This window comes from Apodemus sylvaticus, chromosome 9 (genome assembly GCF_947179515.1).
Source record: "Apodemus sylvaticus chromosome 9, mApoSyl1.1, whole genome shotgun sequence".
Lineage (NCBI taxonomy): Eukaryota > Metazoa > Chordata > Mammalia > Rodentia > Muridae > Apodemus > Apodemus sylvaticus.
Window position 1 is genome coordinate 112732041 of NC_067480.1, and position 22384 is coordinate 112754424.

Below are 22384 nucleotides of genomic sequence, written 5' to 3' on the forward strand. Positions count from 1 at the left end.
TGACAACTGTACGGTGCCTGCACTTCATAACTTAACAGATTTCTACTTTATATGTATAAATGTTTTGCTTGCATGTATGTATATGTGTCTGTACACCACAAACATGGCTGATCCCCTTGAAATACAGAGGTGTCAGATCGTCTAGAGCTGTAATTATAGATAGATGTGATTTGTCACCTGAGTTCTGGGGACCAAACCCAGGTCCTCTGAAAGAACATTGAGTGCTTTTAATTTCTCAGCCTCTTCCTTGGCCACTTTGATCTCGTTTTCTGTGCATGCTTTAAACTTCTATTGATAATTTCAACATGCTTGGAAAAACCTTTAAGAGTGGTTTATTCAACCATTTAACTTGTATCTGGTAGAGATAACCCTAGACTTCCTGTTAGGAGGTACAGATTTCAGAAGGCAAAGACAATTCATGTTTCTGCAGCCACTCTTAATGGTTTTAAGGCTCATAGGGAGAGTCTTGAAGCTGAGCAGAGAGGTGCTTGTCTTCAACCTATGGATCACACAGCTGAGAATCAACACAAGAGTGAGTCGGAAGGCAGAGTGGTCAGTTGGTGCTGGAGGAAGAAGGTCTGGACATAGATCTTTAAAACGGGCAAGTTCAAGGGGAGCAGAAGGCCCTTCGGGGAAGGCAAGCGGGCAAGAAGGCCAGTTTGGAATTAGTGGAGAGAGAACAGGACTGTAGGCTTTGGGTACCAGGAACTCAGCTAAGCTAACGCTAGTAGTAAGCTAAAAGCCATGTGCAAGTCAACCTTGCTGCCGTGCACCCAATCAGCGGCGAGGGGCCGTACAACAGGACACCGCCCCTAGTTGCAATCACTAGGGAAGCGCTTCCGCCTGGGAGGTCTGCGCCTGCGCAGTCTCTAGGCCCCGCCCCCTTCACCTCCACCAGGCTCCTTCTTATGGCCAACATGGCCGCCCCCTGTGTGTTCTGCGGCCGAGTGCTTTCCTTTCGTCTCGCTCACGCTGTTAGGGCAAGCCTCTACCAGAGGCCCGGGTACTGGACAGCCTCGGCGGTTGGCTGGCAGACGGGGCCCAGGTTCCAGGTAAGGTCCTGGGATCTGGAGATGGCGGTCCGTGTGGTAGGGTGACGTGAAGCCGACGCACTTTCCTGCGCTGCCAGTGCCCTCAGGTAGAGGTCGGAGGTCACGCGTGGGGGTCGGGGCGGAGGTCGGCCGCAGACGGATCCTCTGCAGCCTCTCCCTGGACCTTGAGGAGCAAAGGGTTCCGCAGATGGAACTGGGTGGCTGCCTGAGTGTTGTGATCCGTCCCGGGGACAAAGGGAGCCAAGCTCAGCAGCGACCCGGAAGATGTCATGGGCAGGAGAATCAGTCTGTGGAGTGAACAGAGACTTTTTACAAGTGTCCCGCGTTTGTGGAATTGCAGTTTTTGTGATTTTCCTGAAACTTTTTTGTGACTTTAGGAGGGCAGACTTTGACTGCTTCACTCAGTTCTGGGGGCAGTGTGAAGCTAGATGTCTAGCGTGAGTCTTTGCTTGTCGCCCGCTTGCTTCATTTGGCTCGTTAAAAGAGGGAGAAGAGTTTAGTTTTGGTTGTGATTGCATTTAAGGTGTTCGTGGCATATTCCACCGGAGATTTCCAGTAGTCCTTTAGATGGGTGTGTCAGTGACACAGGAGGAGACCTAACTTTGAAGTCCCGTTACCTTGCAGGTTCTAACAGAAACCCAGAGAATAGCGCAGAGATGGTGTAGCTCATGAGTGGGCAGAGGAACTGGCCGAAAGGCAGTCAGACAAGTGGGGCTTGGAAAACAGAACAGTTTGAGTTGAAAGAGTACCAAATGTTGGTAAAGCAATACTAGCACCAGATATTGCCGAGGAGATACAGCTCTTAGATCTGTTTTTGCAAAATGACTGGCCATCTTTTTCTGTTATTTAATCTTGTAACATAAAACCAATCTGGCCATTGATCTGGTAAACATCTGGGTTTCTTGGTTTTGAAAATTGGAAAATGTGCTGGAAGTTTTTACTTTTTCTATACATCTCTTTGATACACATAATTGCATGAGAGGAACTGTAGCATACAAAATATTTTTATTGGTAATGTATATAGAGAGCAGGTGGCTCTCCCACTCCTATATTCGGAACCTAGTGTACCCTTCTTTCTCTTTATTCTTATAATTATGTGTAAACAAGCACATTTTAAAAAATGACCCTCGCTGGGTCACATCCCTGTTAACTTTTTTAACTTACAGGGGAAACACATGTGTCCTTTATTGTACCTAAAGCACGTTCCAACTGCGCACTGCTTTCTTCCCACTAATGCCCCAAGTAAACATCTTGCTCTGGTTCTGTACTTCATTTCTGTAGGGAAGACGTTCTGTAAGTAAGGTTATTGCAGCAAATGATGTATGCATTCTAAATTCACTATTTCATATCACTGCCCCCCCCCCAAACTGTACAATTCTCATTTCATCATTAAGATAGAGTGTTCCTGCCAAGTGGTGGTGGTGGTGGTGGTGGTGGTGGTGGTGGTGGTGGTGGTGGTGGTGGCGGTGGTGGTGCACGCCTGTAATCCCAGCACTTGGGAGGCAGAGGCAGGTGGATTTCTGAGTTCGAGGCCAGCTTGGTCTACAGAGTGAGTTCCAGGACAGCCAGAGCTACACAGAGAAATCCTGTCTCGAAAAAAACAAACAAACAAAACAAAACAAAACAAACAAACAAAAAGATAGTGTTCCTTTTTCTACCTTCATCAGGATTTGCTTATTTATGTTGTAAGATGGCTAAACACTGGTTTTTGCTAATGTTTATTTCCTTGTCCACTTTTGAAATGACTCCTCTACCCAGTAAGCCAGATGTTTGCTGAGTACTTCTGTTGAGCCAGATGCTCTGTTAGATAGATACCTATGTTAATTCATCCATAGCATTATCAAGGAATGGCTCTCCTGGGGTTGGTCCTCCAAATTCCTGAATACCACTACAGCATAAAGTTTTGCCACATGAAGTCCACCTTAAATAATAACTGAAAAAGTTAAATGGCTTTAGATCCTTAATCATTGTATGCATACACATTGTCCTAGCTGCTTTTCTGTTGCTTTGAAAAGACACCCGAACAAAGCAGTTTATAAAAGTAAACATTTAACTGGGAGCTTCCTTACAGTTTCAGAGAGTTAATCATGATCATTATGATGGGGACCATGGAGCCAGCCAGTGGGGTAGTAGCTAAGAGCTGACACCCTAATCCACAAGCAGCGGCAGCAGAGAGAGATGGCGAGGAGGAAGAGGAGGGAGGAGGAGGACCTGGGGGAGGGAGAAATGGGTTGGCACAGATTTTTAAAATCTTAAAGCCCAGCCCTCAGTGGCATATCTCTTCCGACAAGCCTGCCCCCCCCCTCTCTCTCTCACACACACACACACACACACACACACACACACACACACACGTATGTATATGCACACAAAGACATTTGGAAAGCTTTTTTTTGTACAGTGCTTGTCTGAAATGTTAATGTTTCTTAATGTTCATATTAAAAATCACTTATCTACTTCTGCAGACATTAATAGCTGTATTTCTCATGGGGCCCATGGTTTATAAAACAACAAAAAAATTAATGACTTTATGAGCAAATAAAACACTATCCAACTAATTCCCCTCCCCATTTCATATTTGGGTCATGTACCATTAATTATGGAATCTCTTCAAAGGTCGTAAATGGCTTGAAAGGAGTAGAGGTAATAAATAATAGAGAGAATAATAAAATGCATTTTATAAAGTGTTTTTGTGTTTTGTTTACACTGGCAAGTGTATACTAGGTACTGATATCAACAGAAACTGGGTGATAGTAAAGTTTTAAGAAACACTAATGCCACTATCAAAAGGAAGCAAGCGTTACTTAGGTGTGACTCCTGGTTCTCAGTTGGGACCCTTGCTGACTGGCTTCCTCCTCTGCTGTTCATATAGTATTTATTGTTCTTACCCATTTCATATTCTGCCTCAACACAACTACTAACTCTGAACATCCCAAATATGGTTATAGATAGCAGTCATATATGTGAGTGACCACACTTTTCATAGAGTGCACCTGCACGTGTTAGAAATCTCACGTGCTGTGAGAGAGTTACAGAAGTCATACAGAAGAACCACAGGAATGTATTCCCCTGATTCCGTCTGGAATCAGTGGAGACTTGCAGAGGTGATCACAGGCAGCCCCCCACCCCCACCCCAGGAATGTGACAGTAAAGTGGAAGCTTCAGCAACAATTGGTCATTTCATATATGTGAATGTACTTGTATGAGCTGCTTATGTATTATCTATAAAGATTATATAGTTATTATGCTCTAGAAAGATATAGTTGTACAACTGCCATGGAGAGACCCAATCGGGTCTCCTCCCGTGGGAGAAGCAGGGTCCTGGAGCAAATTTGCTGTAGCTAGTAAATTTTAATAATATTTTATGGCCAGGGCTGTTGACCTGAGTCTTTATGGAGTTTCCCTATTTACTGGAGGATCCCACCAATAATAATAATGCTTCCTACCATATATTATAGTTGTTGGAATTCCCAGACTATTCTCCTTAACTTCTGACACACCTTCCTGGTCTTTCCCTGTCAGCTGTTGAACTTTGATCATTTCACTATCCACTATGTCTAGATTTCTTACCAACAACTCTTCCTGCTGTAACTGATTCCTTACATCTCCAAATATCTCATTCTCCTTCCTCTTAACTCTGGGTAAGGCTTGGAAAAATGGGGGATCTTGTATTGAATAGTTCATGAATCTTCTTTGACCCAAGTCTGGTATTACCTGGTGCTGGTCATCAGGTTCATTGGCATCAGTCTTTGTAGGCCCTGGAGTGATCACGCTATTAGGAATGTTTCCTGGAACATCCCTTGGGCCCTTAATCTATCAAGATCTGGCCACGTTGCATTATATTAACTATTATCATAAAAATCAAGAAAGACAAGGCACAGAACCCAAATCCACAGAATATGATCAATGCGCTGGAACAGCTCGAAGAAGCAGGATGCCAGGGACCTCCGGGAGGCTAAGTTCCAAGGAACACACACCTTAGGTCTGAAAGCCCGACTTTCGCCATGTCACACAGACTCCACTGGAGTTGGTGTGGCATACAACAGTATAAAAGGGTACATTACAATCAAGAGTAGGCTCCAGCAACAACAGATAATTGGTTAGAGATTAGGGACTGAGTCAGAGATTGGAGTTACCATACTCAGTATGCTGATCCCTGAAACAATGCATTTTGAGGAAAAGATTTGTTCACCTTTCAGACCAGTGGACAGAGGAGAGCAAGTTTCAACCCTGCCTCTCTGTGGCCGGGGTTTATAGTCTTTATGAGATAAAGAGCACAGTTGTCTGGGGTGTAGGAAAGGTAATCGGAGGTGGGTAAGAGTGCCTTGATGGTGGTGGTCTGTCATATATCATCAGTTTCCTAGATCTTCACACAAAGTAGCTGTATTTTCTTTGTATTGCTGTTATTAAAAAGCCATGACCAAAAGCAAATTGGGGTAGGAAAGGGTCTGTTGCGATTAGAAGTTACAGTCCTTCATCAAGGAGAGCAAGGCCAGGAGACTTACTGCATCAGTCATAAATCAAGAAAATGTCCCAAGCCAATCTGGTGGAGGCTGTCTCTCATTTGAGGATCTCTTTTTCCAGATGACTGTAGCCTATGACAATTTGACAAAAACTAGCCAGCACATTGGCCATATTAGCATGAAGTCCAAAGGTCACTTGTTATTGGACGAAGAAAGAGCTGCCATTTACAGAGTTTTGAGTTCTTGAAAAGCAGCCTTAATCTTGTGGTGTGTAGTTAGTGGTGTAATGTACAAGCTAGAGAAAGTCCGCTGCTTAACTAGTCTCTACAGTTGGTGGTAAAGGCCAGTAGCTAAAACAAATGGCCTGAGGGCTTAGTCCTGCTTCAGTCTCAGTGGCGCAGGAGCCGGACATTTTGTTAAGGATTCTGCTCTTCCAGGTAGTGGAGGAGTTTGGTTTAATTTTTTTTTTTTTTTATTTTAAAGTTGTCACAAGTAAACAAAACAGTGTTGGCATTATTGCAAACAGTTGATAGTTCCCCTTTCATGGTGCTCTGGAAAAAAATTACATGAGTTTAAAAACCTCTCTAATAGAGTGGGTATGCTATTTTAGCTTTTTATATATTTATAGCTTTTTAAATAAAACTGGTAAACCCAGTGCTACTTTGAAAAATATTGCTGCAAAATTTTGATGAGATAGATACCCTTTTACTTTTTGTTTTCTAGTAAGCATTTTATTTTGTACCTAGATCCTTAATTTTCACCATCCCAACAGGATGCCCTCGCTGACTTGGATGGTCTCCAGAGAAGGAGCATCACTGGCATAACCTGTGTTATGGTTTCATAATAAATTTGCTCTTGTGTCTATGTAAGATACCTGTTCATTTAATTCTTCATGAACTCCCAACAATTGTAACATCTTATATTTGGCATATTTCCATGTTAGTCTACAGCAGGAGCTTTATGAAAAAAGTTACATTTTAATTCATGGCCAAGGTACTTTGAATGATGTATTCTAAAGTTGACTTGAATCTTAACAGACATGTATTCAGTTTTGTAAGTTATTTATTTTTCTTAGATAATTTTTGACTGTCAATATTATAGACACACATGTGTTATGTGTGTGTATATATACATACACACACACACACAAATACATATCAAAAGTACACAGGTCAAACTCTGGGCCTTGTTCATGCTAATCAGATATTCTGCCCCAGTCCTTGAGTGTATATTTTTAACTCTAGTTTTTTGGTAGTGGGGAAAATTAGTCTCTTTTGCAAGGTGTTTGTTCACTTTAAGATGTTATCCTGTCCTAGATAAACTTTAGTGCATCTCTTATTGCCTTATTTATAAAAGTACCTGTTCACTAAAACCGATGTTTTCCTTATGTAGCGATTTATAACTTTATTTTAAGAAAGTTTGGTAACAGATGCCACCATCATCTGCATCTTCCTATCTTGTCTTTCTCTTTTCCTACCTTCCACCCACCGTCTCCCTCCCCATGGTGCTTAGAGTGTATCCACACATCTTTGTATAGTCCTTCTCTAACAGAATCAGGATTTTTCTCCTTTAAGCATCATTCCCATACAACCATTGTAGCTAAAGTAAATAATGATCTTCTCACAGCATTGCTTGTGCTTGCCACAGTCACATGTCCCCAACAGTGGCACTCATAACTTCTGATTGTTATTGGATTGTTTTAATCATCATTCAGATATGGTCTCTATGTTTTATTTGGTTGATAAATATGCTGAATGTCTTAATATAGGTGATTGTGGAATGAAAATGAGTGGTGAATTTTTTATTGACAGTGTATCAAAATGCTAGCAGCAGCCATTTCCCCTTCATGGGAGTACCTCTAGAGGAATTCAGTAAACACTGGGGTTGTTTGTTTGTTTGTTTTTGAATATGTTTCAGAAGAACTGTGACCTACCCTGCTTAGCACTCCTAGGTAATACCTCACTTGAGATCTTGAATATAAGACACAAGATAGTTGGTATCTCATTTAATCTTTTTTTTGAGTTTTGTTGTTGTTGTTGTTTTTAATTTATATGAGTACACTGTCATTGTCTTCAGACACACCAGAAGAGGGCATCAGATCCCATTATAGATGGTCATGAGCCACCATATAGTTGCTGGGAATTGATCTCAGGACCTGTGGAAGAGCAGTCAGTGTTCTTAACCACTGAGCATCTCTCCAGCCCTGTCTCATTTAATCTTAATGACTGCATTCTAATTATATTGCGCCTGCTGTGGATCTTTGGATTTTGTGTTTTTCCTTCCCAGAGAATTCCTCAGCCCCTACTTGCTTTTACATGTAGTTGTATGGTCTCTCTCTCTCTTTTTTTTTTTTAACTTTTTTTTCTAATGGGGCAGGGGAGATGGCTCCGGGATTAAGAGTATGAACTGCTTTTGCAGAGGAACTGGATTTAGCTCCCAGCACACATGCCAAATGAGCACAACTGCCTATAACTTCAGGAGATCCAGTGCCCTCTGCTGGTCATGGACACCTTCATGCATGTGATGTATACACAGGCAAGCCAGGACGCACAGACACAGGCAAGCTGGGACACACAGACACAGTTTAAAACACTATTAAAAATCACAAAAATTAAATGCTCATTAGTATATATTAATTATGCAAGCTAGGTCTCATTATCACATCTTCATACATATTCCTAGTGAATATTGAACATCCATCCTCTCTGCTCTCCTTTCCTTGTCCACCTCCACTGTCTCTTCCTCTTCTCATCTAGCAGTCCTTTTATACTTTTTTACTTTTATACTTTGTTGTCTTTTGATTTTTCTCTGATTTTATGAACTAGGGAGTTTCATTAGGATTGTTTACAGGAACATGGGTACTTTTTACCTAGTTAAATCAGACACCTTTCTTTTGCCTATATTCAGAAGCTTCTAATTGATACAACTTACAGATATTCAATAAAGGTTACTATAATTCCTCTATCAGAGCCCTTATACAGTTTCTTTCCATTCACCTTTTTTTTCCTAATGTGAATTCAGTCTTTAACTTTTCAAAAATTCCTCCTAGTATTTTTCTACCTTTCCTATTTAGATTAGCACCACCCAATAGCACTATAATACCATTAAAGTAATGTTGACACCGGCATTTGGTCAAATTTGGGACATCATAGCTGTCAGGGTATGTCTGTCTCTTTGGCAGCCAGCTTGATTGAAATTATAGTTGTCTAACCTACTGATTTTCTTTAAAAAGAAACAAATTTGTCACACTGTGTCTATACTATTCCTCGAACAAAAATCTGATGAAAATTCTGGCATTATCACTGCATTTAGGGATGGAACCTATAGCTGATCCTGTCAGGACTGTTTCATAGGGGCAAAGAAATTCTCTTCTGGAAATAAGTGTTTGGCCAAAGAGCTACTTTTCTTCTTTGTTTTTCATTCAACCTCACCTTAATGGACTGTGCCAAAGAGTAGTGGAGTCTGGTATATATATGTATTTTATGTGAATTCATTGCTGGAATAATTCAGATCCTTAAGAAAAAATGTATTCATTGGGCTATTTCTTATGGTATAACAAGTATTGTGAATTTCAGGATGTTGTATTTTTATGTGTTTAAGGAAAGATCCTAAAGAGCTTTTATGAAAAAAATGTTCCAAATTCCATCTTCAAAAGTCTATTTAAGTAAACAGTAAAAACTTTACTGTTTGTAAATATATTTAGGCATCACTTATGTTAAAATTAGGAAACTGTCATCTCATGTCACAGACTGCAGAGAGTATGATTGACAAGCGAAGAAACAAGTCAAGTGAAGCAACAAGCCTTCAAGTGAACAATCAGCTCTTTCACTTCAGAAGATGCTAAAATGTCAGATCCAAAGAAGAAAAGGCACAGCGGCCCAGACAGACCCTGAGCCTGCAGATAGACGCTCATGGGCAGCTCGGGAGCACGTGCAGCAGGCCTTCTCTTTTGTACTTTCTACTCTGTGCTCCCAACGTATTGGTCTTGACTCTCAAGAGCAAGGCCACGTTATAGAATTTTTTCTGTCACAGTATATAGTTAGACTTGTCCATATAATCATGAATTACTGTTGGTAATCTACTGTGTCTATTTAGAATCTAAGCATAGATAGAAATAGTAGATAGGATTTTGAGCTGTCTGGGGTTTCATTTACCCCTGGGGGCTTGGAATGTTCCTTTCTACAAAAGAGGTAACAAAAACAAAACAAAACAACCCTCCTCAAAAACACAACCACTAGCCAGACAGTGGTGTCCCATGCCTTTAACCCCAGCCCTTGGTAGGCAGAGGCAGGTGGATTACCGAGTTGAGGACAGCCTGGTCTCCAGAGTGAGTTCCAGGACAGCCAGGGCTACACAGAGAAATGCTGTCTCAAAACAAACAAACAAACAAGCAAACAAACAAAAAACCCATGCAGCTAAAGAATCCCTCTTATTTTTACCACAACTATTTTACATTATCCAGGGCATTCCTACTAAGTTTGGGTGAGGAAGGGCTCTTTGAGTTGGGGCATGACAGGCTATGCCTAAGGGAAGCTAGCAAGGCCTGGAAGTTGAAGATAGACCAGCAACAAAGCTAAAATTCAAGAGTGGCTACAGGAAGTGGCAAGGACTGCAGAAATGAAGTTTTAAGAGCTATATAGAAGGCAAAAACCAAGGGGTCAGAAATAGAGCAGGAAAATTTATATATGTGGAAAAGATCATTGCCATGACTGAAATGCAGAATATTGGGAAAGTAGACTGGGTATTATTTAAGTTCCAAAGTTGATAGAAAACTTAAAAAATGTAAACATGAGGTAAGATAGCAGCTATTAAAACCAATGTAAACAGGATATTTTTATGTATTAAAAGCTCTGGTTATACACATGTACACACACACACACACACACACACACACACACTTTGTAGTGGCTAGAATTTAAATGAACAGCACAGACATTAATATTCCAGGGAAGCATAAGTAGGAGGCTGACAGGGTCGCATTAGAGCCTACTGTTAAATTCACGGTAAAGTGCTTCATAAGGTGGAAAGGTTTCAGTGCTGAAGGCACTGTGTGCTCCAGCATGCAGCGCTCTTCAGCACTGAGTATCCCACTGCCGCATGTAAGTTGATGGGGAAGGAAATCTGACAAAGAAGTTATTACAGACACGGTACGAGCGGACCTCTAGTTCACAACGTCATGAGATGTTCTTTGGTTGTTTCTCCATTTGCACTTTAAGCTGTAGTGCTGGCTTCTGAATGTGAAGTGTGTAGTGCACTACACCTCCCCTCTTAATTGTAGACTGTCTCACCCAGGTCAGAAAACAGTAGTCATAAGACATAAGTTTACCCCAGTGCCTATGATCCCTTGGCTATAAGCTGTTGTTTTACATGGTAAAGTTATATTATTGTACCTTTAATTCATGTCTGCCATTTCCCATACTCCCAAGTTGAGAGCATCATTTGTCAAGCAGTTTTGACCTTTTTTAAAAAAATAGATATATTTTTATGTGACACTGTGAGTATATGCCATGTATGTGGGTGCCTGAGGAGGCTAGAGAGGGTGTCAGAGTTATAGGTGGTTGTGTGCTGCTTGATGTGGGTGTTAGGGCCAGCAGGTTGTTTTTCAGTTATAGGGTCCTGAGAGAGAACCAGGAGATCAAAAGATAAGGGGGATAGAAAAGTTAGGGATCAGGAGGTCTAGCATAAGCTATGTCTTATGCCCAGCAAGCTTATTAAAAAGAACAGCTTCTTACTAATTTTGCAGGGAAGAAAAAAGGACAGTCGGCAAAAAGCTGACAGTGGGTCAAAAGTCATTGGGTGCTAATTGAAGAGTGTTGTACTTGAGCGACAAAGACCTCAGACTGATAGCCAGGAGCCCCTTAGGGTAGGAAGAGTTGAGATTTCAGGATCTCAACTTCCCTAATGCCCTGACCCTAGGCTGTTACTGACACTGCAGAGTATATCCCTGGTTTTACTGAAGGAGCTGCGTCCCCATACATCAGAGCCTCAGGGAAAGCATAGGATCTGCTTAGCCCTCAACAGTTGGGAAGAGAGCAGCAAGCTCTCTTAACCATTGAATCATCTCTCCAACCCAAGTTGTTTGTTTGTTTGTGTGTTTGTTTGTTTGTTTGTTTGTTTGTTTGCTTGAGACAGGCCCAGGCTTACCTCTGACTTAGCATATAGGAATCAAAGTTGTGTGTTGTCATGTCCAACTTCAAGTAGATTTTAACAGACACATACCTCTATCACAGATCTCTCCTGTGCACATCCACAGAACCATCTACTTTCTGGGATGTTCATCAGACATCTCAACCTCAGCTCTTCTGCAGTTGGACTATAACTTCACACCTTGATTGTGCCTCTCCTTTAGATTCCCTTACTGCAGAGCATGGATTCCAGTTCACCTGAGACCCAGATCTGGTGCCTGTGAATGGCTGCTGGAAAGTGTAATGGTGGTAACCTGAGAGACTGTCTTCTGGGTTGCTTTAAACCTCGGGTTCAATCAACTGCATTTGAGTGCACTTTCCTCATCATGGCCAGAATGTCTGTTTGTACTGTGTGAGGATCTTCCTGGTATTGAGACAGTTGAAATTATAATCTATTGTATTGATTTTCCCCCTAAACCCATGCTTTTGCCTGGATTTTTGAAGCAGAAAAGCATTTTTTTATTGCTTACATAGTAAGATTCTTCATTGCCGAAATTAGACCTAAAATCATAAAAACAACCAACTAAAAGAATATGTAAAATATTAAACATCTTAATATGATAAAATTCCTAGATTGGAGAAATGGGTGCAGGAGATTGTGAGCAAGGGAATTAAAGTAGGCTCTGTCTCTAAAACAGGTTGGCTCTGTCAGCCTCCCTTCCCATAGGGGATGCGCTGAGCTCACTTCGAACTCAAAACCACAGCCAGTGCCCACCCAGCTCTATATATGCTGTGCTTTCCCTATTACATACCTACAATCAGGTTTATCCTATGAATTAGACACAATAAGAGCTACACAATAATACCTTTAAACACTATTAATAGCAGTGTTTAAAGCATAACTAATAACAACATACAGCAGTTCGAGATAGCAGTACATGTGGGTATGTCTCTCTCATCGGAGAGCAAGTGTATCACACTCATTGTGTCATCTCAGCTAACTAAAACCAGGACAGACAAAGCCAGACAGGAGAGAGAGGGTGCTGGGATCTGAGCTCCTGGGCTCTTGTTTTCATTCATTAATAGTAACACCGTGCAAAGCATTGTATGGGAATATAATTGTTGAGTAATTATATTTTTCAAAGGTGAAGCTCTGCTTTCCTAGGCAAAAATAAACTAAGGTTTTATGGAATTTTAAATTGCTGTTTCTTGCCCATTAAAGAGTGGGTTAAAATAGTTTTCACTCAATTAATTCAGAGGCTATTCAGATTGTAAGTTTTACTGTTAATTGGGTATTGTAATATTTTCTTTTTTCTTTCATATTTTGTTGCAACTGTAGTAGCAAATTACTGTAGAATGTTCTGAATTTAGGATTCTCAGAAAGGAAGGAGAAACATGTAGGAAGGATGAGCCATGTGTGAAGGAGATTTTTAATGTGTATGAGACAGGAAGTAAGAGTATTACTAAGATTGTGACTCTGAAATCTGAGTATTATTAGCAGTGTTTAAAGTTGCTGGGGCAGAGACAACTGCAGTTCAGATTTTATGAGAAGACTAGAAAGGTATGTCTTATTTTAATATTTGACGCTGTTCATTGAAAGTAAAGTGCTACTGCCTTGGAAGGAATTTCCTTGCGTTGTCGCATAGGAGGACCAACAATAGCAAATGTGCAATTACTGTTGCCTCAAAAGAGACAGGGAAAATAAGGCAGAAAGAAGCCTTCATTTGCACAGAGAGCATGTTGAGCCAGGCTTACCAGAAATCTTAACATTGAGTCATTATAGGGTCATTTTCTTCATTATATTTGTTTTTATATGTGTATGATGAGAGAGAGAGAGAGAGAGAGAGAGAGAGAGAGAGAGAGAGAGAGAGAGAGAGAGAGAGAGAGAGAAAGTCCTAAGCTACACTTTAGTGTTTCTCCTTCAAACAAGGGAGTGCCCACAAGGCCACAGTACCATCCTCAACCCTCTAGTCTGCTTGATTCATGCCTTTGCCGGTTTGTTTGCATTTTGAGAGGTCTGTTTATATATCCCTGGTATATATATCTGTTTATATATCAAGTCTGGAAAGCTTGTTTGGTAGACCAGGTTGCTGTCAGACTTATAGATACCCCGCATCCCACAAGCACCTCTGCCTTCTGAGGGCTGGGTAAAGGTGTGCTGGGTTTGTAAGCTTGTTTACTTTAAGTGGTGATTTTCTCTATTCCTTATGTATGCAGTATGACAGCTCGCTGTCACCAACCAGACAGGACCAGATGTGGTGCTTATAGTCAAGAGGCACAGTGTATTGCAGGTCTTTTGACTTAGACTTGTTGAGATGCTCCTGAATTAATATACTTGTAAGGTTCTGAACAGAGGTTAGTTCTAGCACTTTGGTTGGGTGCTAGACCTCTTTTCTTTGTTTCAGAATGCCTATTAATTAAGGATGACAGATTATACTTTGTTTTATTTAGAGACAGTTGCCTGTTAATTCACTGTTTAATTTCAAATGCCTTCTTTTCTTTTCATTTATGTCCCTTAGCTGTTAAAGCTAATACATACCACAGTTGTAACAACAAAGAAAAATGTCCAAGCTTCAAGACAGGACTCATATACAGAGGACTTTATTAAAAAGCAGATCGAAGAATTCAACATAGGGAAGAGGCACTTAGCCAACATGATGGGAGAAGACCCGGAGACTTTCACTGAAGAGGATATTGATGTGAGTACAGTTAACTCTAGTAGGAAAGTGATTCTGCAGGGCTGTGGTTCTGCACAGCACTGCTGTTAGAGCATAAAGCCCTTGGCTCTGCAAAGTTTACATCAGGTTATCAGAATAAGGGAAGACGCCTCTATTGTGACAAGTTGGAAACATATCTTTTTCTTTTTTTCTTCCTTTCTGAGACTTCACATTGTTTGAGTAATTTTCAAAATGAATTCTGCTTTGATAAATTTACTTTGGCTTATTTCCTGTTTGTTTTTATTTTCTGTCTTCGCCGTGCTCGCCCCCTTGACTAGAGAAAAAAATTAATACTCAGAATCATAATTTCAAAGAGATATGCCGCTCTATTTGAATCATCACCAACTAGGTTATATTTTATATCCAGAAATGAGTGGTTTTCTTGAGTTTTGATTCAAGGCATAGAAGCCTCTTTAAGTACTTGTACAGTATTTGGGAATGTTACTTTGTTGTGTAGTTTAAATGATTATATGTGTTGTAATAAAAGTAGAGACAAGGAAAATCCCATAAGTAAGTCTTTGGCAATGTGTTTATTAAATATATATTTGAATTTTCAAAATGAGGATCTATGTCTGAGCATTTTGCCTGTGTGTATGTATGTTTACCAATGCACAATTGATGCCCATAGAAGTTAGATAAGGGCATCAGATCCTTAGAACTGGAGTTGCATGTGGTTGTGAGCCACCAGGTGGGTTCTAGGAATTGAATTTAGAGCCTCTGCAAGAGCAACAGGTGCTTTTAACCGCTGAGCCATTTCTCTAGCCCCTGATTTTTTTTTTTGCAAAGGTTTTTTTTTTTTTATGAGTACTATTATTAAAATCATTTCTACCCTTCCCTCTTCCCCTCCATCTCCTGAATGTCCCCTTTCCCTTTCAAATTCACAACTTCTTTATTGTTACACACACACACACACACTCGCATGCACACACGCACGTGCCCACACACACGCCCTATGAGTTGGTTTAATGTTGCATGTTGACTGGTATTGTTAGCCAATCTTCTTAGCAATGATATTGTTGAAATTTCATGGGTGTTTCCCGTCCAGATCCCATGGCGCTGGTCTAGTGGTCATCTCGGGTTCGCTCCTCACCTGGCCTGCCTGAGTAGCTCCATTCGAAGGTCTCTATGCGGAAGTTGTCCATCTGCTTATGATATTGTTGAAATTTCATGGGTGCAACTTCCCTGTCCTGTGTAGATACTACACATTAGGCACCCCAGTCCTATAGTCTTTTTACTCTCTCAAAATAGTCCCTGAGCAGCGTAAGTGTAGGGGTTGTATTATAATGATATCGTTTGGAATGGTGTATACCATGGCCATTTCATACATGCATACATGCTGCTTCAGGGACACAGGCCCAGACAGGACCCTGATGGCAGCACAGGACAGGACCCAGCCATGGTTGGTCCAGGGCATCACTGGCTACTCATGTCAGGCTGTCCCTCACTACCCTTGACTCTTCAGTTCTGCCGTCACTGTACCTACTTCCTTCTGCTTCTCTGTCTCTTCTCTGTCTCCGCCACTTCCTTGTTCTTCTTAGAGGTGCCCAGGGTCTCTGACTGTCTGGGGTCTTCTCAGGAGTGGTTTCAGGAGTGCTATTTCCTGCTCCTGCATTTTGGAGCTGGTCAGGGGTCATTTCTGGCATGGTCTGTGTGTTGTTATCATGTCCGTCCCCCCATACAACCCCCTACCCGTCTGGTGCCTGACTGGTGGTTGTCTCATGCTAGCTTCCTGCCCAGACTTCATGGTCATCGTGGGTTTGCTCCTCGCCTGGCCTGCCTGGGTAGCTCCACTCGAAGGTCTCCATGCAGAAGTTGTCCATCTGCTTAGGGTTCACCCCTGCCTGAGGGCCCTCAGTCCCAGGCAAGGTTCTTTTAGTGTCCCACTTGCTCCTGTCCAGGAGGCCTGTGCAGCACAGTACTGGCCTGGTGGTTGTCTCACATTCGCTTGTTTCAGGGAATGTTAGGCTTCTAGACATTCAGATGTTCACGGGTCAGAAGAGTCAGTATAGACATAGCCGCTCTCCTCTCTGCCACCTACTGGTGCACATGTGACACAGCAGCTACACCTACAACATTTCTAGGGGCAGGGAAGAATAACATTTTTACTTTATTTTTTGTATTAACTTTCTGAGTGATGTGAATATACTCTGAGAAATGTATCATTAGATAATTTTGTCATTTTGCAATGAGTGCTTTCGCACAAACTAAAAAGGTTATGGTATTATTAGCCAATATAATTTATAGGACCACCTTCACACATGGTCTCTGCCATTGACTGAAACATTCAATATGTGACTGAGTACATTTATCATGGAGGATTGATTCTAAATCTCCACTGATACCAAGATCTCATGTAAAATTGGTGTGTGTGTGCGTGTGCCTGTGTGTGTGTGTGTGTGTGTGTGTGTGAGTATGTCTGTGTGTGTGTGTGTACCAGAAGATGACATTAGATCCCAACTGAACCCAGGTCCTCTGTAAGAGCAGTAAGTACTCTTACCCACTGAGCCATATCACCTACCCTTAGGCGTCTACTTTGCTTGTTTGGGAACTGTTGTATAAATAGAACCATACAACATTCAGTCTTTTGTGACTCAGTACAGTGGTTGCAAGATTTGCTCAGTTTGTAGCAGTATTTCCATTCCTCTGTGTTACTGATTTTCCTCTGTTGGGATGGGAAACTTACCCATCAGTTGATGGGTGTTTGAACTGTTTGTCTCCTGAGAATACTGTGAGCATGTATGCTGTGAGTGCACACTGTTGTGTCAACATTCTTTTTACTTCTTTTGTATATTTACTTCTATGGTTGCTATGCTAAAGTCATGAAGATTTGCCTTTCTCTTTTGATTTTGAGGTTTTATGATTTTTACCTCTTACATTTAACTTGTTGAAGAGGTCCAGCATTTTTTTACATGTGTATACTTAGTTATTACATCATCATTTGTTACAAGAAATTATTTTCATCCATTGAATTCTTTTGTCATTTTTACCAAATATCAACTATATAAACATGTGAAGGTTTTCTTTCTGAACCATCTGTTTAATCTGTCTATCTGTCTGTCTGTCTGTCTGTCTATCTATCTATCTATCCATCTATCCACCTCCTTCCTTCCTTCCTTTCCTCCTTCCTTCCTTCCTTCCTTCCTTCCTTCCTTCCTTCCTTCCTTTCTTTCTTTCTCTTTCTTTCTTTCTTTCTTCCTTTCTTCCTTTCTTCCTTTCTTCCTTTCTTTCTGCCTGCCCATCCATCCATCCATTTACCTACCTACCTACCTACCTACCTCTCTGTTGTTTTGGTTTGGTTTTCAAGAACAGTGTTTCTCTGTGTAGCTCTACCAGGCTGGCCTTGAACTCATAGAGAGCCTGCCTCTCTATGGGATTAGAGGTGTTCACCACCACTGCCCAGCTCATTATCTATATTTTTATTCTATTGCTAGTGTAAGTCTGTTTTGGTAGTTTTGTAGCTTTGTAGTGCATTTTATATTGGAAAATATAGATGTTCTTGACTCCCTTTCTTGAAAGATAATTCTAGTTATTGTCTGCCTCTTGAATCTTTGACAATTTAGGAGTCATTTGTTGCTTCCTGCAAAAAGCCACCTAGAGTTGTTGTTTGGAACTTTGCTGAATGGCTATACCAGTTTTGGAACTGTTGCCACCTAAAGTTTAAATTTTGATCTATGAGAATAATAGGTCAGGCTAGTTTAAATTTTTAGTATCTCTTAGTAGCATTTTGTAGTTTCTGTAGTCTAAGTTTGGTGCTTGTTAATCTTATTCCTTTGCCTTCATTTCTTTAAAAAAAAAATTAAATTCCCTAAGTAGAATTATTTTCTTACTTTCTATATTCTCCAAGTATGTAAAATTGATTTGTTTTTTTGTTTTTTTTCTTTTTTTTTATTCGATATAATTTATTTACATTTCAAATGATTTCCCCTTTTCTAGCCCCCCCACTCCCCGATAGTCCTGTAAGCCCCCTTCTCTTCCCGTCCTCCCTCCCACCCCTTCCCACTTCCCCGTTCTGGTTTTGCCGAATACTGTTTCACTGAGTCTTTCCAGAACCAGGGGCCACTCCTCCTTTCTTCTTGTACCTCATTTGATGTGTGGATTATGTTTTGGGCATTCCAGTTTTCTAGGTTAATATCCACTTATTAGTGAGTGCATACCATGATTCACCTTTTGAGTCTGGGTTACCTCACTTAGTATGATATTCTCTAGCTCCATCCATTTGCCTAAGAATTTCATGAATTCATTGTTTCTAATGGCTGAATAGTACTCCATTGTGTATATATACCACATTTTTTGCATCCACTCTTCTGTTGAGGGATACCTGGGTTCTTTCCAGCATCTGGCAATTATAAATAGGGCTGCTATGAACATAGTAGAGCATGTATCCTTATTACATGGTGGGGAATCCTCTGGGTATATGCCCAGGAGTGGTATAGCAGGATCTTCTGGAAGTGAGGTGCCCAGTTTTCGGAGGAACCGCCAGACTGATTTCCAGAGTGGCTGTACCAATTTGCAACCCCACCAGCAGTGGAGGAGTTGTTTTGGAAGTTTACCTGAAATTTGCAGTGTTGCTTGAGGTGATTTACTAAATGTTCAGTTTTTCTAGGATTTCTGTTGTTTCACTTTGGAAATACATAAAGCTATATTTGTTTTCCATCTGAATGCCTTTTAATTTCTTTTTCTTGTCTACTTTTTTCCGGTGGAACAGAATGTGAAGGTAGACACTTCCATCTTGCACTGGAGTTTAGAAGAAAGTGTTCATGGTTTACAGCTATGTAGGACGCTAGCCCCAAGCATTTTTGGCTGCTCTGTCACATTCAGCAAGTTACTTTTGTTTTTGTTTTTGTTTTTTGTTGTTGTTGTTTTTTGTTTGTTTGTTTTGGGGGTTGGACTGGATTTTTTTACATTTATTTTTATTGAATATATTCGTCATTTACATTTTTTATTCGATATATTTTTTATTTACATTTCAAATGATTTCCCCGTTTCTGGCCCCCCCACTCCCTGAAAGTCCCATAAGCCCCCTTCCCTCCCCCTGTTCTCCCACCCACCCCTTCCCACTTCTCTGTTCTGGTTTTCGGCAAGTTACTTTACATACCCAGCTTGTTGAACCTTTTGTTGTCAACATGATGACTATTGCTTAACACTTTTTCTGTGACCATATGTTGTCTTTTATTCTATTAATCCACCTAGTATATCATGCTAATTAATATTCAGATATTAAAATAACATCTGCATTCCTGAGATAATTCCAGTCCATCAGTTTGTGTAATTTTATGTATTTATGTATTTGGTTTGTGAGCATTTTGTTGTGGATTTTCCACTCCTTCACTGCTGGTGGGGTTGCAAATTGGTACAGCCACTCTGGAAATCAGTCTGGCGGTTCCTCAGAAAACTGGGCACTTCTGTAGGATCCTGCTATACCACTCCTGGGCATATACCCAGAGTATTCCCCAGCAGGTAATAAGGATATGTACTCCACTATGTTCATAGCAGCTCTATTTATAATAGCCAGAAGCTAGAAAGAACCCAGGTATCCCTCAACAGAAGAATAGATGCAAAAAAATGTGGTATATATACACAATGGAGTACTATTCAGCCATTAGAAACAATGAATTCATGAAATTCTTAGACAAATGGATGGAGCTGGAGAACATCATACTAAGTGAGGTTACCCAGTCTCAAAAGATCAATCATGGTATGCACTCACTAATAAGTGGATATTAGCCTGGAAAACTGGAATACCCAAAACATAATCCACACATCAAATGAGGTACAGGAAGAACGGAGGAGTGGCCCCTGGTTCTGGAAAGACTCAGTGTAGCAGTATAAGGCAAAACCAGAACAAGAAAGTGGGAAGGGGTGGGTGGGAGAATAGGGGGAGGGAAGGGGGCATATGTGACTTTCGGGGAGTGGGGGACCAGAAAAGGGGAAATCATTTGAAATGTAAATAAAAAATATATCGAATGAAATAAAAAAAAAAAGTGTATGTGCATCTAAACAGTCCTCAGATTCCTGACCAACTCTTTAAGTGTGCAGTCAGAGATATGGAGCTGCAGGCTCAGCAAAGTTCCACAGCCTCCCACACTTAAAGCACATTTAGGGTTGAATCATATTCACTTCAGTGCATATGGGCTGCTGTAACAACATATCCCAAGCCTTATAGCCTTATGCTCTGTAGATAGCTATTTTGTTTCTATGGTCTACTAAGAAGGCTTTATTATATGTTGGTGATGTTGTTGAGCAAGAAGAATATGGAAGAAATTGTTTTGGACAAGTACAGAGAACCACAGAGAAACAATAAAGGGAAATGTAACTTAAAAAAAAAAGAAATTGATTTGCCTTATTACTTTGCCAGTGCTGAAGTAGTGGGACCCCCAAACATGTCATGTATTACGCAAATAAATTTAAAACCTAAAACAATTTTTTATGGAATATAGTATCATAAAATGTTTTTGTTGAGGTGTCAATGACAGATACACATATGAAGACCATTTAGTCTGTTGTTTTAATAACAGCTTTAGCCAATTAAGCAAATCATGAGTTAACATAAAAAATATCCTATTGCTTTAAAAATAAACTTTTAAAATGAAGTTGGATTTCTCTGAGGAATATAGATGCACAGTATGCAGAATATTGATGTTTTATATTGGTTCATATTTGTGATAAACTTGTTAGAGCTGAAGCAGTACGGTAAGCTAAAGTTCCAAGGCTGAGAATGTTCCTTGCAGTGTCTGGTCACATTGATTTTCTCATCAGAGTATAAGGAGCATGAGCATGATACAGTGTTACTGTTCTCATCAGTATTATAGTGACAAATAGCATTTACTGCAGCTAGAGCATGATACAGTGTTACTGTTCTCATCCATATGTAGTAACAAATACCTTCTACTGCAGCTAGAACCATTACATATGCCTCGGTTACTTTGTCACACTATGCCTTCCTCAAGTGTGCATTAGGCAGAACCACTTGAGATACTGTTGAATACAGTGATATGCCATTGATTGATCTCCTGGTCTCCTGTAGGATGGTGTGGCTTACCTAGATCCATACCCAGAAACCCATATGGTAGTGAGTGCAATTTCCTTGATACCACTGACATAATTCTGCAGTGCTAGACTGTGCTGCATGTGATTGATCAGCTTCACTGAGTCTCACATTTTATTGCAATTAACTCTTGGCCTTTTGTTAATTTAGTGGATTCTCTTTGGCCTTTTAGAAGGAGATGTAAAAGCAGACACTGACAGTGACAGCCAGAATGGTTTCTGTTTCCTCATATTTTATAGGAGCCTTGGGTATAGATACATGTGTGTTTATGTATATACATGCATACATACACACACACACACACACACACACACACACTGAAAGGGAGACAGTATAGGTGATGAGCTGTATTTAGCAAATTTCTCACGGAAAGCTACTTAGGTATTTCCAAAGACAAAAACAATTTATCAGAAAAAGAATTTTAAGCAGCTATTACACTTGCCGTTATGCATTTAGACATCATAATGCTTTTCTCTAATATGTGTTTATTTCTAACATATTAATTAAAAGGAATTACTGTAAATTTTCCCTTTTTAAATTTTATTTTATTTATTTTATTTATTATTTTTTACTATGATCAAGAGTTTAATATTTCACAAAAATGAGTTTTCCAGTTAAGGGAAAGAACTACCACATATCAAAAACCTGTGTGTGAGATGCTGTCAAGGAGCTTGATCTGTTGTCACATATAATCTTCACCGACAGCCCTGCAGTGTCCTCAGTAGTGAGCCTTATCTGAAGGCTGTGCTTTGCGCAGGTTTCAAGATCAGTGTTTGGGGTCAGCAGCTTCTGAACAATTGTGGTCTCATCTCATAGAGCTGGATGAGTTTAGTGTTTGCCTCAGGATTTCCCTTTCCACTCTGGCTGCTGACTCCTGGCTGGTAGTGCATGTTTGTCCGTTGTCAATGGCCAGGCTTTGCCCTTTTCCTGCCTTTGTCTGTGTATCCACCTCTGGCTTAGTTTCTGGCATAACTGAATTTGT

At 40.6% G+C, this 22384-nt stretch overlaps 1 protein-coding gene and 1 non-coding gene across 2 annotated transcripts in view; one reads left to right on the top strand and one right to left on the bottom strand.

The window, feature by feature from the left end:
- Positions 1-880: 880 nt before the first annotated feature.
- The window catches only part of Mrps9 (mitochondrial ribosomal protein S9), a 53422-nt gene continuing 31918 nt past the window's right edge, over positions 881-22384 (top strand). Inside the window, exons 1-2 of the mRNA XM_052193211.1 lie at positions 881-1052; positions 14160-14339. Of these exons, the coding sequence (XP_052049171.1) occupies positions 909-1052; positions 14160-14339 (324 nt within the window). The 5' untranslated portion in view covers positions 881-908. The remainder of the gene's footprint in view (positions 1053-14159; positions 14340-22384) is intronic.
- On the bottom strand, positions 16314-16445 carry LOC127693140 (small nucleolar RNA SNORA17). The gene has a single exon (XR_007979615.1). It is a non-coding gene; the product is annotated as a small nucleolar RNA SNORA17 (small nucleolar RNA).